The sequence below is a fragment of the Notolepis coatsorum genome, assembly GCF_963971535.1.
Source record: "Notolepis coatsorum genome assembly, chromosome: 6".
In the NCBI taxonomy this organism is placed as follows: domain Eukaryota; kingdom Metazoa; phylum Chordata; class Actinopteri; order Aulopiformes; family Paralepididae; genus Notolepis; species Notolepis coatsorum.
The window spans coordinates 133557655-133572681 of record NC_140170.1 but is presented as its reverse complement, the minus strand read 5'-3'; the positions used below and the strand labels follow the sequence as shown (position 1 = coordinate 133572681).

Here is a 15027-nt window from a genome sequence, read left to right as displayed (position 1 = left end):
TCCATCTGCAGATTGCTTATGAGATACACCATCTCAGTTCCTCAGATTAGCCCTCATTGAACTGGTTTCTTTACACAACTGTCTAGAATGATGCTCAGAGAGATGCTACACCCACGCTGCAGCACACGTCAACTTGTAATCCAACCCTCCAGGCATGAATACTTAGCAGACTACCCAGTAGACTGAGGAGACTCATGAGAATATTGTATAGACCTGGGTAGGCCTCATTTCCTTGCCTAGTGTCCTTACACCACTAGATAAGACTTTGGCCTAAAAAAAAAAAAGACCTCAATCTTTGACATATTTTAAAAGATAAAAAAAGAAGTGCAGGTCCTTGGCTGATAGTAAACCCATCCACTATTTGGTCCAAACTGGCTATGAAATGCACTCGATACCGTACAGTTAGTCAAACAGACACAACTTCTGTAGTTATTACCAAAAAGTTTGAACTTTTTCAGAAATGACTACAGAAATAAAATAATTAATTATGTTTCGTAGCCATACAGAGAATGAAGTGAGTTATTGTATGAAATTAGCCTTTAAAAACCTCACCTGCTCTCTCAAATAATCTCCTAAATCCACTCTCGCCAGCTCCACATCTCTTTTGTGTCAGGGACTGATGGCTTTTGATGTTAATAGTTGTGGCATATGGCGTACAGCATATGGCGTGTCCTTTCAACAAAGTGTCTCGAACATACAGTGAATGAGGAGGCTGGTTCAGATAGAAGCCACATTTCAGTCCGGGCAGAACCATGTAAAACGACTCTCCCCTTTCACTCATTCAGGACCTCAATTCAGGACCCCTCTAGTTTTAGTACCTCCTCTCCTCTCCTCTCCTCTCCTCTCCTCTCCTCCCTCTCCTCTCCTCTCCTCTCCTCTCCTCTCCTCTCCTCTCCTCTCCTCCTCTCCTCTCCTCTCCTCTCCTCTCCTCTCCTCTCTCTCTCCTCTCCTCTCTCCCTCCTCCCCTCCCCTCTCCTCTCCTCTCCTCTCCCTCTCTCCTCTCCTCTCCTCCTCTCTCTCTCCTCTCCTCTCCTCTCCTAGTTCTTGCTTCTACCTGCCTACAGCAACTGATTTGCTTACAGAAACGATTGCACTATTGCAGCTCTCAAGGACATACCAGACAAGGATGTGTGTGTGTGTGTGTGTGTGTGTGTGTGTGTGTGTGTGTGTGTGTTTGTGTGTAAGCGGTAATGAGGCAGTGGTGAGGTGGTCTGTGACTGCGCCTCCCGGTGCCGTATGCTCGGGGAGCAGGGCGTCCCGCTGGTAAACCACAGAGAACATTGCCTGACCACACACATAGACCAGCAGGCTCCCAAAGTGGCTGGGTTTTTTAGAATAATGAGAACACTTTGAGTCGTCATACTCAATTAATTAATTAATGAATGATCTCTTAAAGCGATAAATGGTAAATGGATTGCATTTATATAGCACTTTTATCAAAAGTGTTTTACAACTTATGCCTCAATGAACCCATTCACTCACACACTCACACACTCACACTGACAGCTGAGGCAACATGCATGGTGCTGGGAGGATGATAGTAACAGTTCTTATTTTACACATTGACCACATTATGAAAGACACAATAAGAAAACAATACTATATTACGATTCTTTCGATTAATGAAATAGAAGAACATTTGAAAAGAATAGCACCAAACCAGACAATATGAGAAATGGTCATGAGAGGCACTAGACTTATTCCACCTTTTCTCTCAGGAGCCTGTATCGAGTGTATCGTGCAGTAAAAATTGTACTTAAGTTGCAAGTCTGCATACGACTATCTTGAGACACGCCTCCATTTGGGGGGAAACAACTCTCCAGGTGCACAACTGGTTTTGAGTGAATTAATTCCAAGGATAAGTCCGAGGACAGAACGGGGAGTAGCACAATGTTGGAAATGAACTCCACGCTTTGGAATGAACTCCACGCTTCTTATCTCAAGGTCGTAAATGCGTTCCTATGAACCAGGAAGTATATTATCCAATCCAATCCTATTATAGATGAGGTCCCTCCCCTTACCTCTGGATGCCTCTGTGCCATATGGGCTGCCTCCGCTGTCTGTCAGGTCGGGCAGCCAGGCATCTTTGATGGCTGACTTGAAGACATGGCGGTTGTCCAAACTCTGAATGGGCCTGAAGTTGCTCCTCAGGTACTCTACTGACTTGACATGGTCCTGCTGCTCCGTGGTGAAGATAGAGTAGAAGGCCTCCAGCTGGGGGGGGAGAGAGAGAGAGAGAGAGAGAGAGAGAGAGAGAGAGAGAGAGAGAGAGAGAGAGAGAGAGAGAGAGAGAGAGAGAGAGAGAGAGAGAGAGAGAGAAATCACTGTCAGAACAAAGTTTATTTGCCAAGTGGAGGGACTGGTATACCCATGTTACTGACCAAACACTCTATACCAGCTGTCGGAATGTAGAGCTATTATTTTAACAAACAACAAAATACCACTTACAGCACCTTTTAACACTTTCCGTGCCAGCCATGCGGTGCCCCGGAACCCTGTTGCGTGCCACCACCCACTTCAATGATAGAGCTCTCATATTTGCGAACGCATAAACTATATCTTAAATTATGGCTATGTGTCTAATATGGCCGTCGCTTATCAATGACTTGTTTGCAGTCAACATTGTCGAAACGGATTGTTTTTTAACACTTTCAGTGCCACCAGGGGGCGCACGACTTAGTGCTTGAATGCCACCATCCACTTCAATGTTAACGTTAATATCGCCTAATCTATGTTTTAAATTATGGCTATGTGTCTAATCTGCCCGTCGCTTATCAAAGAATCATTTTCCAGTCAGTGCTGTCAAGGCAGATTGGTTTTTTATCACTTAATTTCCGTTTGAGAGCATTTTGAAAAGCACCCGTTTTGAGGTAAAAAACAGCCCATTCTGGGCCATTCTGTGATAATCGTCTTTTACTGGAATATTCCAGAACGTTGATATTTGTCGGCCTATTTATGAATCGTTTTCAAATAAACGCTAGATGATCAATATTATACGTACACGCACGCACATTCGAGCCGCACACTGATAATCGCCGTTTTCATTTCCTCATGGATTTTACAGTGAAACCGATAGAGGACATTTCACAAAACAGCTTATATCTTCATCAAAACGAGTCTGATTATCCTAACACTGATAACATAGATTCCTTACCTGACATCAGATGGTATCCAACTGGTATATTCCAATTCCTGATCACCATTCGAAAAAATCGATAAGTGTATAGATCTAACGTGTATACAGTAGAACTCATGATCCGCGGCGCTCAGAGGATCCATAATGAACTCTGGTAACCCCGGCTGCATCAGTGGACTGGAAAATGTGGAGTACAGGATTTTTTCCCCCATCCATTTTCATTGAGTCCATTCCAAAATCCCTGATGTCATCTGGGAGACGATTTCAGATCGCTAAAAAAAAAAAAAAAAAAAAAAGATTCAGAGAAATCTCGTGAGTGGCTTTCAACGTAACTATTATAAATCCGAGAAAACTCGTGAGTGGCAATCAAAGTGTTAATCGGTTCATTTCCGTTTTATACAATTTTTTTAAAGTTTCAGGAAAATATAAAGATTCTGTGATAATCGCCCTTTAGTGGAATACACTGGAATACACAAAAAACGTTGCAATTTTTCGGCCTATTTATGAATCGTTTTCAAATAAACGCTAGATTATCGATAGTATATGTGTACTTATGCACGCTATAAAAGCGGGCTGAAAAATCGATTATCCATTTCCTGATCAGCACACACACACACACACCCACACACACACACACACATAGGGCCCACGTTGATATATCTGTGAAAAAAGCTCTGATTATCCCAAGACTGGTAAAATAGATTCCTTACCTCAGATCAGATGTTCTCCAAAAAGATTATTCCAATTCCTGATCGCCATTCCAAATATCGATCGCTTTTATTGATCCAACGCTGGGTGGTCGAAACACCGATTCCACGCTGTTCTGATGGTCCACAATGAATCCGATCGGCTCGAGTTACATGCCTGAGAAGTCAAATGTGGAAGCAGGACTTTTTTTCCCCCATGCGTTTCATTCAATCCAATCCAAAGGGGTGCAGTACCATCCGGAGAGACGATAGGGGGCGGTATTTTCCCAATGGAGCTCAGAGAGAGTTCCAGTGGTAACATGAGGCTAGATTGATGAAATATGAATGGAAATCGCTAATAAAAACAAAAACTAGATCTCTCGTCGTTGGCACTGAACGGTTGGCATGAACTAACGAGAAATCTCGTCGTTGGCACTCAAAGTGTTAATGTCAAAGAGCTCAACTGCAGACATTCTCTTGTGGCTATTCTGCATTGTACCTAGTAAGCATTTGCTTAGAGAAACCTGGGAAAGTTAGTGTTTCTCCTGTCGAAGGATTTCAGATCCCTCTCTGCTTCATGGGTGCCTCTGGGCAGAGCTGCCTCTGGGCTCTGACCCATCGGATAAAACACATGTGTTAGTGAGAGTGCCATGCTTGAGTGTCTCCAGGGGGTACGTGAAGACAGTAATACTTATGACATAGAGTATTATCATACAGCAACTGAGTGCTCCAAAGGTAAGGAAAAACAAATCCTCATTCAATTAGAGGCACCCCCCTCCCTGCAGATCTGAGTGTCCTGGTTTTGATTAGGTGAACACAGGAATTCAATCCATTCTCTCCTCCTTGACTTAACTCGTCCATGTGGAAGGCACTTCCCTGCTAGTTCACCTCATGGTCCCCTGCGACAGGCAGAACAGTGCAGGACAGAAAAGAGGAGTTTAAACCAAAAGAAAACAGGTGGAACAGCAACAAAAAACCCAACCCCCCCCCCCCCCTCTATTCCCCACTAATCTACCACAGAATGAGGGGCTGTGAAATGAATCTTTCCGGACTGGGAATAATCACATGCCGACCAGCTTTAAGGGCTGACTTTTAAGATGATGAAAGTCAAATCTGTCCATCAGAATCAAAAGCGAGGGATTAATTGGGAAAAAAGCCTAAATCGGATGAGACTGTTCTGGCAGAAGAACTCTGGGTTTATGGGATGGAGAGAAGTGGAGAGAGGTAAGGAAGAGAGACACGTCTATTTTTAATCCATAGATATAAGATAATGTGTGTGGGTTTGTGTGTATGTATGTGTATGTTGGGGGTATTTAATGTCGTCTGTCACATTATGTATGGTTTGCATATATTGGCCAGGTAACTGGATAAACAAGCCGTTGTCATGGTAACTGGGAGAGGATAGAAACTGTTCACTATGCAGACTGAGACGGACAACTCACTGCTAGACCCCCACTGTGTGTGTGTGTAGGTATTTCTGAGAATATGAAATTGTACATGTCTCATTGCGTGGGTTTGAGTTTGAGTGTGTGCATATTGATGAGAGTGAGGGAGAGAGAGAGAGATAGAGAGAGAGAGAGAAAGAGAGAGAGAAACAGGGAATATAACACATTTTATGAAAAGGTAGTCACAACACATAGACTATAGCTGCAGGTTGCTAAAACACTACAACCTACATCTGAGACATGCGTGCGCACGCACAGACACGCACGCAAACACACACACACACACGCCACGCACACACACACACACACACACACACACACACACACACACACACACACACACACACACACACACACACACACACACACACACACACACACACACACACACACACACACACACACACACACACACACACACACACACACACACACACACACACACACACACACACACACACACACACACACACACACACACACACACACACACACACACACACACACACACACACACACACACACACACACACACACACACACACACACACACACACACACACACACACACACACACACACACACACACACACACACACACACACACACACACACACACTCACACACACACACAGTAACCAGTAGTTTCCAGTGCTGGTAGGTAGAGATGGACTCATGCCAGGCTGCAGTTCCTGACCCCCCACATACACCCCCCCCCCCCCCCCCCCCCCCCCCCAAATATCCTCATCGGAGTCCATTCTGTTAATCACCACCATGGTGACTCCCCCCCAGAACAAACTGGGGCTTCTTTTTGGGCTGGAAAACCTCAGCGGGCCCAAGCTGAGGGATTTCACTCTTTGTGTGGAAATCACAGCGCCACTGGACCCTAATCCATCCCTGAACGACGTCTTACACACACACGCACACGCACACGCACACGCACACGCACACACACACACACACACACACACACACACACACACACACACACACACACATATGCAGACAGACACACACAAGTGGGAAGTCCATATGTCTGTTTGAGAGGGGAGCATTTTAGGTGAATTGTGTAAGAGCTGAGCATTGATCCACTCTAAAAGCAGGCCCTGAGATATGACTGTCACTTCCTATGACCTACTTCAAGCAGGCATTGAAAACAGAAGACTACAGGGACGTGGGGGGTGAGTGAGAGAGAGAGAGAGAGAGAGAGAGAGAGAGAGAGAGAGAGAGAGAGAGAGAGAGAGAGAGAGAGAGAGAGAGAGAGAGAGAGACACACACACACACACACACACACACACACACACACACACACACACACACACACACACACACACACACACACACACACACACACACACACACACACACACACACACACACACACACACACACAGAGTCAGTGTCAATTCTTGTTCCACCTCTTTCCTTTTATCTCTCTCCATGATGTTTTCTTTGGCAAAAAGACAACGTGTTCTTTTTAACAAACGATGGACTTCAAACAAGGCCTTTAACCATGTTGAGAGAGACTGGCTAATAGGCAGGAACAAACACCCATAGGACAGGAAGGATAGGAAGGAAGGCCTCTCAGGATGGATGGATGACGCCTTTCATCATCACTTTCCTTGTTTACCCCCTTTCCTAGCTAATTCTGGAACTCGATAATCCTCAGTGTCTTAAATTGTGCCGTTCCTCATAATAATACCCATATTTCCACCCCATGATATTGGTGCATTGAATACCACCAAAGTACATCAAGGGAGGCAGGGTTGGAGGGGGGGGGGGATTGGGGACGTTGGGTGGGGGGATTTAAATCCCCAAGTGCTGTGGGATTGGGATGAGGTGCCAAACCAGAAACCCCCTCTATTACTGAGCGTTGGAACACCTGTGTTTCAGGGCAGATAAGAGTCCATGCCATGAGTGAGTCTGAGCTCTTGGCAGAGCAGCCAGGCAGACACCAGAGCTGGCTTCCTTCTACTACAAGTACAATGTGTAGTAGGGGGTAGGGGTGGACGGTATAAACGGTATACGGTATAAACTGTATGAATTTGCGCTACGGTATGGATTTTGACTATACCTTGTGACCGTTGACAGAGCAGCTAGTCACAGCAGTAGCAATGACATTAACGTGGGAACATGTCTATGTTCCCCGGGTTCTATGTTCCCCGTTTTTTTTTTTTTTTTTTTTTAATTGTTCTATGTTCCCCCTTCCGCTAAAGGGTTCTATGTTCCCCCGGGTCCTATGTTCCCCCGGTAGCCGCAAAATGGTTCTATGTTCCCCGGGTCCTATGTTCCCCCTGTCATTATGAATTGAAAATGGGGGACCCTGATGTAAACAAGACGAAAGTCTTTCTCTGGTCTGCATCCCCTTAACAATTGTGTGTATTGAGCTGTACTGTACTGTACCTGTTACGAAGGATCAGATTAAACCGAATATATGTATTTATTGATTGATATATATTGCATAATATTTGTATATCGTTTGATATCCCTTGTGTATTCCTTGTACATATACACGGAATATCCCTTTAACCTAGTACAGACCATAATATTTCGTTCTCCTATTGGACAGCGGTCCCTTAGGCGCCATTGCCATACCCCCAGGGTCTAGTTCAAAGTCACCGTCAAAGACATGCCTGGGCATGAACGGCTCTGCGCAAGGATACGAGACAGGAATAGGGCTGGTACTAGTTTGTTCACCTAACGTATAAATACGGCGCAGGTGAATACAGAAGTATGTTACCCAATAAGTTGAAGCCTCACCCACGATACAACGTGCGGTGAAGTATGGCCTGTTTTGGCCCCAAATAGAGCATTGAGACCGCGTGCGAATTGATAGCTGAAGTATCAGAGTTTAACGCTGTACCGTCGAGTTCGACCTATTCTATTATTTCAGTAATAGTCTATTTATGTATAGTGTATCGTGCGGCTACCGTTCTACAGTGACCAGCAATACCAACGCTTCCTCGCACCAGCTAGTGTGCTTATCCAAGCTGGGCAGCTTAACCTGGCGCCTTCACCCGAGGAGCCCTAGACGAGGACCGTGTGGATTATGTACACTGGATAACCTACCCGACGACTGCATAGCCCTTTTCGGCTGGATTATATTTGCTTTGGTCCTGTAATTGATGGAGCGGAGAATCGTCTACACCCACAATTGTGTGGGATTTACCCTGTGAGGAGCAACGTCGAGCCCGCCTCTCAGAAGCCTGAGGCTGGCTAGCTTTCTTTCATGCGGAGCTGCATGCCACGGAGAACAGCTGTTATTCGTCTGCGGATCAAGAGATTATTGCACCGTCTCCTGTACTTGGAGTCTCTCTATTCATCGTTGACCCAGACTCTACTACCGACAAATCCTCTCCCCTTGCTGGCTTACAACCGGAGGGACCCTACCAGTATCTCCCGCTGCCTCACTAGTGTACCATAGATATAATTCCTAAGATACAGGTGGTATTCATTATCTCCTGCGTAATATGAGAATGGACTTACGTTATTGATTTGCTCACGCACATTCTTTTGCCTTATAAGCGCAACCCTACGTAAAGTATTGTTATATACTATCATTGCTGCTAATAAATATTCTTAAACCCAGTTTTGTGTGGAACCGTGTCATTGTGGAGGTGTTCATATCATATACCTGTGTACTGTATGGCCAGTAGTAATGTACATAAGACAGTAGTGGTTTAATGATACCATACTTATATAATACAGTCAGGGAATTGTACCCCTCAGTTACAGTACCCATTCTGCAATCTGTTAATAAAGTTTTCAATCAATCAATCAATCAATCCCGCACAGTGCAATACTCCAATTCAGCCATTGGGTGGGTGGCGCTGCTGAGCGGGCCTGTGACGGCCTGACAGCGTGGGGGACAGAGAGTGCTGGGCTGACGTTCTGCAGATGGATGCTTCTCACACAGACCGCAAATAAGAACTAACACTTATAAAACGATTTAATAGGCTAAACTTAGTTTTTAAATTCTTTATTTTACACTTGTTTATTGTATTTGATTTTTCTCGACATAATGCTACGTGGCCCGACTAGATCCGTGACTCCGTTGCGATACAAATGAATTATCTATAAAAGTGACTATCTTTGAAATCCACTGCTGTGGCGAGCCTGGGGCGAGCCTTTATCGCTACCGGGGAAACATAGGGGGAACATAGGACCCGGGGAACATAGAACCCTTTTGCGGCTACCGGGGGAACATGGGAAACATAGGGGGAACATAGGACCCGGGGAACATAGAACCCTTTTGCGGATGGGGGAACATAGAACCCTTTTTCAAAAAAAGAAAAAAAAACTGGGAACATAGAACCCGGGGAACATATAACCCGGGGAACATAGGGATGACCCCGTTAACGTTACTTGATGATTCACTCAACGTTTGCAATGGTCGTTGCATAGTGTTTAATTGTACTGAGTTTTTCTCCACTTGTTCACGGACCTTGCCATATAGTTTGGGCATTTCAATTTGGCTAAGGAGGCTGAGAGGAGACTTGATTTAGCGCAGCAACGGGGCTAACGTTAGCCTCTAAGCTAACTCACATTAGCCACTAAGCTAACGTTCTAACGTCACTCTGCGGCACAGTTCCATTAGTGAGGAAAGATGGGGGGGTTATATTGACGAGTCTTGACAACAGAGGTTCAAAGATAACTTCACATTTATTTGGCTATTCATTTCTTTATATCGCTTTATCCATCGGGGATGCTCCCGTTTCTGTGTGTTGACAAATCCTGGTGTGACATCATCACCTACAGCATATTAGGAAGCTCAAACCTCAAACTCAAACCTATTACATCACACTATCTCGCTCTCGCTCTCTCTCTACGTTGTCAAACATGTACTGTACACTAAAGTTTGTGTTTGAGTTGTTTGAGGGAAAGAAACCGCCTGTCCTGCTGTAGTTTTTATTTTCACTTTGTGCCGCTTGATTTGATTGTATTTAATGAAAACAGTGTTTTTCAGAGATGGAAGTAACTTGAGAAAAGGTTTAGCATTTTTCTATTGCAGTTTTGCACAATAAATGTTCTTAAAATACCTCTGCACTATGTGAAATATGTCCTAGTAATACAAGAGTACAGTAATGGCTGCCAGTGTTTTACCCCTTCAGAAGCATTATATAGACATTTTAAGATAAATGAATATACCGTGATATATACCGTTACCGTCTATGCTTCAAATTATACCGTGATATAAATTTTAGACCATACCGTCCAGCCCTAGTAGGGGGCGTCAGGTGACATTAAGTTGTTGTGTGATGATTACATACAAAATTCTTTGTAATCTTTTCTGCCGTTGCAGATTCCGTTCATGTGAATTAAACTGGATGCAGAGAGGCCAGATAAGATCCCTAACTTGATAGGTTTGCTCATTTAGCTGCTTACTAGTCTATCCAGCTACTTTCACTGTGTTGTCATGGCACTAAATAAGTAATTCCCCATCCCCCATCGTTGTATCCCATAATTCTTGATGGGATCATTCTTCTTAATTCAGAGTGTCCTCCACAGTGGACTAGAATCATGCTCAGATAATAGAATAAATGGGCCTAACAAAGGAACAAATCTCAACACTTGTGTTCAATATCAGCTTGCAATTTTATAAATTTATTTTTAAAGTATGGATTATTTTTCTATTATTGAGTCCTTCAACTGACAGTACAGACAATGCGTAACAAAACAGAGCATATCCAGGACATTTCCAAACCTTCACACCCCCACCCTCACCCAACTCTGGTTGTGAAACACATAGAAGAAAAGAAAGAAAGAAGGAAAGAAAGAAAGAAAGAAAGAAAGAAAGAAAGAAAGAAAGAAAGAAAGAAAGAAAGAAAGAAAGAAAGAAAGAAAGAAAGAAAGAAAGAAAGAAAGAAAGAAAGAAAGAAAGAAAGAAAGAAAGAAAGAAAGAAAGAAAGAAAGCCACACCTCCTCTGTGTTCTGGATCTGAAATGTTGAGCAGGAAAATGGTTCCAGGTTTTTTGGAATGTTATTTTTTTTCTTTCTTTTCTTTCTTTACTTTATACAAGTAATATAATTATTTCTTTAACATTCAGTTAATTCATGTGATTCAAAAACATCTACAGCCATGTTGACATAGGTTCCTAACTGCTAGCATCAATTCCCAATAGTAACCCCCCATACCTCAAAGGCGCTAAAAACAAAATTACAAACATCACAAACTGGTCAGACTACTGCTTGACCTTACTCCTAGAACCCACCTCACCCCTGCCCACTTTGACAACCTAGGATAGCTTAGAGTAGATGACAGAGTACAGCAACTTGCAATGGGCCTAGTCTACAAGATACACTACACGACTAAGGTACCCATGTACATGTCAAATTACTTCCCAAAGGTCAGTGAATACCATGACCACAACACCAGAGGGAGCTCCACAAATCATGTGAAACCCAGATTCGGGCTCAAACAAGGGACAAAACACGTTTCGCAATTATGCCACATCAATGTGGAACGCCCTACCCGCAGATGTAAAGGAATGCGAATCACTACCCACTTTCAAAACCACTCTCAAAGAGCACCTACGAGAGACTGCAATTCGAAACTGGCCCCTGTAAATGTCCTAACCCAACCCCCTCCAATGTACAGTAAATGTCCTAACCCAATAATACACGAGACCCTCTTCTTGGGACCAAGTAAGGTTTCGTGGATAATCCAATGTACAGTTACCCCACCCCACCTACCCCCCCCCCCCCACCCAACCACCTCCAATGTACAGTTCCCCCCCCACCCCACCCCACCTACCCAACCTCCTCCAATGTACAGTTTCTTCATCAAATGTATATACTCTCTTTTTTAGACATTTTTTGTATCACAAACAGTACTGTATTTGTAAATCTGGTATGTCATAAATGTATAGATGTAGCAGTACTGTCTTTCTGTATGTCATGTATGTCATATAGTTATGATGAATTGAAAATGGGGGACCCTGGTGTAAACAAGACGAAAGTCTTTCTCTGGTCTGCATCCCCTTAACAATTGTGTGTATTGAGCTGTACTGTTGTACCCATTCTGCAATCTGTTAATAACATTTTCAATCAATCAATCAATCAATCAAAACTGACAATCTCACTTGTCACTGGTCCTATGGATTTGCTTACAGTACATTTGAGAGTTTCCACCATTATTCCACTGCCTTGACTCCTCCTTCATACTGTAGATTAAAAGACTCACACTACCCTAGTTATTAAGTGTGTTAACACAATCCCGCCCAAGAACGGATATATCCGTGTCTCGATTCCATGCTTAAAGGACCGAAGGACGGATATATCCGTGGCAAGTTGTTTTGGCTTTTATTCCATTTTAATAACCTATTCAAGGTCGCCGAGCTGCACTGCAGATGTACCCTACTCTTTGAATTCGACAAAGTGCATTACCGGCCAGATCCTCTTAGGGGCGCTGTCGCGATAATGCAGTGTGCCCTGTGGCTGAACGGTGCATTTTTTTTTTTTTACTTTCAATGGAGTTTCCAGTTAGCTGGATTCTGGATGTGCAGTCTGTAGCTTGGAATACGTTTTGGATCGCGGATTTCAGTGTGCAGTAAAGGAATTCATCATCAGCCAATGGACATATTGATCTACCAGATGGCGATCGATAACTGGGAAATGGTTTGGCGGATCCAACCGGCTCATGGTAAGATCTTTTTCACGTAAATTACAGCCCGATCGGGCCTTGTTATGATACTCAACCAGGCGATCAGCGTATGTGGCTACTTAGACGAACACGGTTATTGGTAATCAATAATAAGAAACGACGTCCCCCCCCTTTCATGCATACATGCTTGAGGATCGTGCCAATCATATGCAGTTTGAGTTTTAACTGTAGCTTATGTATAACGGAAATGCCATTGGATATAACGTTAGTAGCTATTAGCCCTTTATCTCGCCTTCCAGGAAATATCCTAGCCGGAATCCCGTATAACGCTTATATTCACGGCGCTATAAAATGAGAACGTATTGATGAAAAAATTATTTCTTTAAGCCATTTTGAAGGGACGGTTTATGGTCTCAATTGACAATGAGAATGGACAGATAGCAATACTATAAAGTATAGATTTAGCTCTACAAACAGCCCCAAGTCTGTTTACATATGCTGGTCGTCTAGAGTGATATTAGACGCATCCCAGTGGCCGCCAATGTGTTAAGAGTGTTGTCCTAGAAGCGTTTGTTCCCCTGGCTCACTGGTTGTAGCGTTGCTGAACAACATCCATGAGAACACTTCCAATCACACACCTACAGTATGAACAGATAACACTAACAGCCTGCTGCCTGCCTACTAATCACTCACACCCCCACATGGATGTAAACAGACAACAACAACACACAGAAATAAACAACATGCACATTTACTGCATACACACATTGCACTTTGCACACACTTCACCCACACTGTGACCACTGTACTATATATATAGCTATATTGCACTATACTATATTTAGAGCTGTGTTCAGAGCTACCTCAAGTTGTCTCCTGCTGCTACTGTACACTATTTCAATTTCTGTATTTTTATCCTTGCATTTTTGTACTATATTTAGAGCTATATTCAGAACTACTGCAACATTGTCTCCTGCTGCTACTTTACACCACTTGTATTGATTTTATTGCTTGTATTTTATCTCCTACTCTTATTTGATCTTATTTTATTGATGTTGCTGATGAATGGGGCGAGGAACCAAGACCAAACAATGGAATTATGATATGCTGTAAAAAGTATATACTTATGTGACTCTTATGTGAGTTATACTTAAGAATCTCAATCTGAATTCTTGCTCCCCCAGCTGCACACAACTAATATAACATTACCTTGTTCTTTTATTACCATTTACATTTACATTTTACATTTAGTGATTTAGCTGATGCTTTTATCCAAAGCGACTTACAAGTTCTGTACAACAAGTCAGCAGGAAGGGTACAACTCTGGCAGCCAAGGGTAAGTAACAGTGGACCTCATGATCGAAAGTGTAAGTAACTATCTTCGTAACTATCTTCATAACTATCTTCGTAAGTAGTTCCTACAAACAAATTTAGGAAAGTCCTCCCCCGGATGCCTGAACGTGTGAAGCGGTCTTCGTAAGTGGCCAAAATGTCACAACTGAATGAAGAACGTCACTCATTCTTAAACTGAAAGTGTGTTCTTGTACACCTGAATTTGCATACAGAAACACCCCACCAACTCCTTATAAGGAGGCTAAGCATTTCACCTCCGGTCGTGCTGCCCCTTGTGAGGACCTTGTGCACAGGACAGAGTCCACAGGCCTCGTGAAAGCAATTGGCTACTGATCAAAATGAGATTAGATTAGATTAAAATGTAGTGTCACTATACAGCACAAGTACAATACAACAAAAATAGGTTTGGCATCTAACCATAGTACAAATGTAACAGTAAAATGAAGCTGAAGTATGGGGAAATACATATATGACTACCATAAAATCATTATACACATTACAGAAGAGAGCGGTACGTATCATGCATAATGTCGAATATAGAGAACACACAAACAGTCTATTTATCAGATTGAGGGTATTGAAACTTGAAGAGATAGTGAAACTACAGACGTTATTATTTATGTTTAGGGCAAAAAGCAATTCGCTGCCAGTTAATTTACAAAAGAAGTTTATATGTAGTTCAAAATAAAAATAAAATAACAAATGAAATCACAATTTAAGCAAGCCTAGTAATAGACACAATATTTCTGACACTGGGAATAGATGTCCATAGATGTCCCTAGATACCAAGAATATGCAAATGGA

General features: G+C 43.0%; 1 protein-coding gene across 1 annotated transcript in view; it reads right to left on the bottom strand.

The window, feature by feature from the left end:
* The window catches only part of LOC311230238 (receptor-type tyrosine-protein phosphatase gamma-like), a 667161-nt gene that overhangs the window by 105576 nt on the left and 546558 nt on the right, over positions 1-15027 (bottom strand). Inside the window, exon 8 of the mRNA XM_084316451.1 lies at positions 2022-2214. Coding sequence (XP_084172577.1) covers positions 2022-2214 — 193 coding nt within the window. The remainder of the gene's footprint in view (positions 1-2021; positions 2215-15027) is intronic.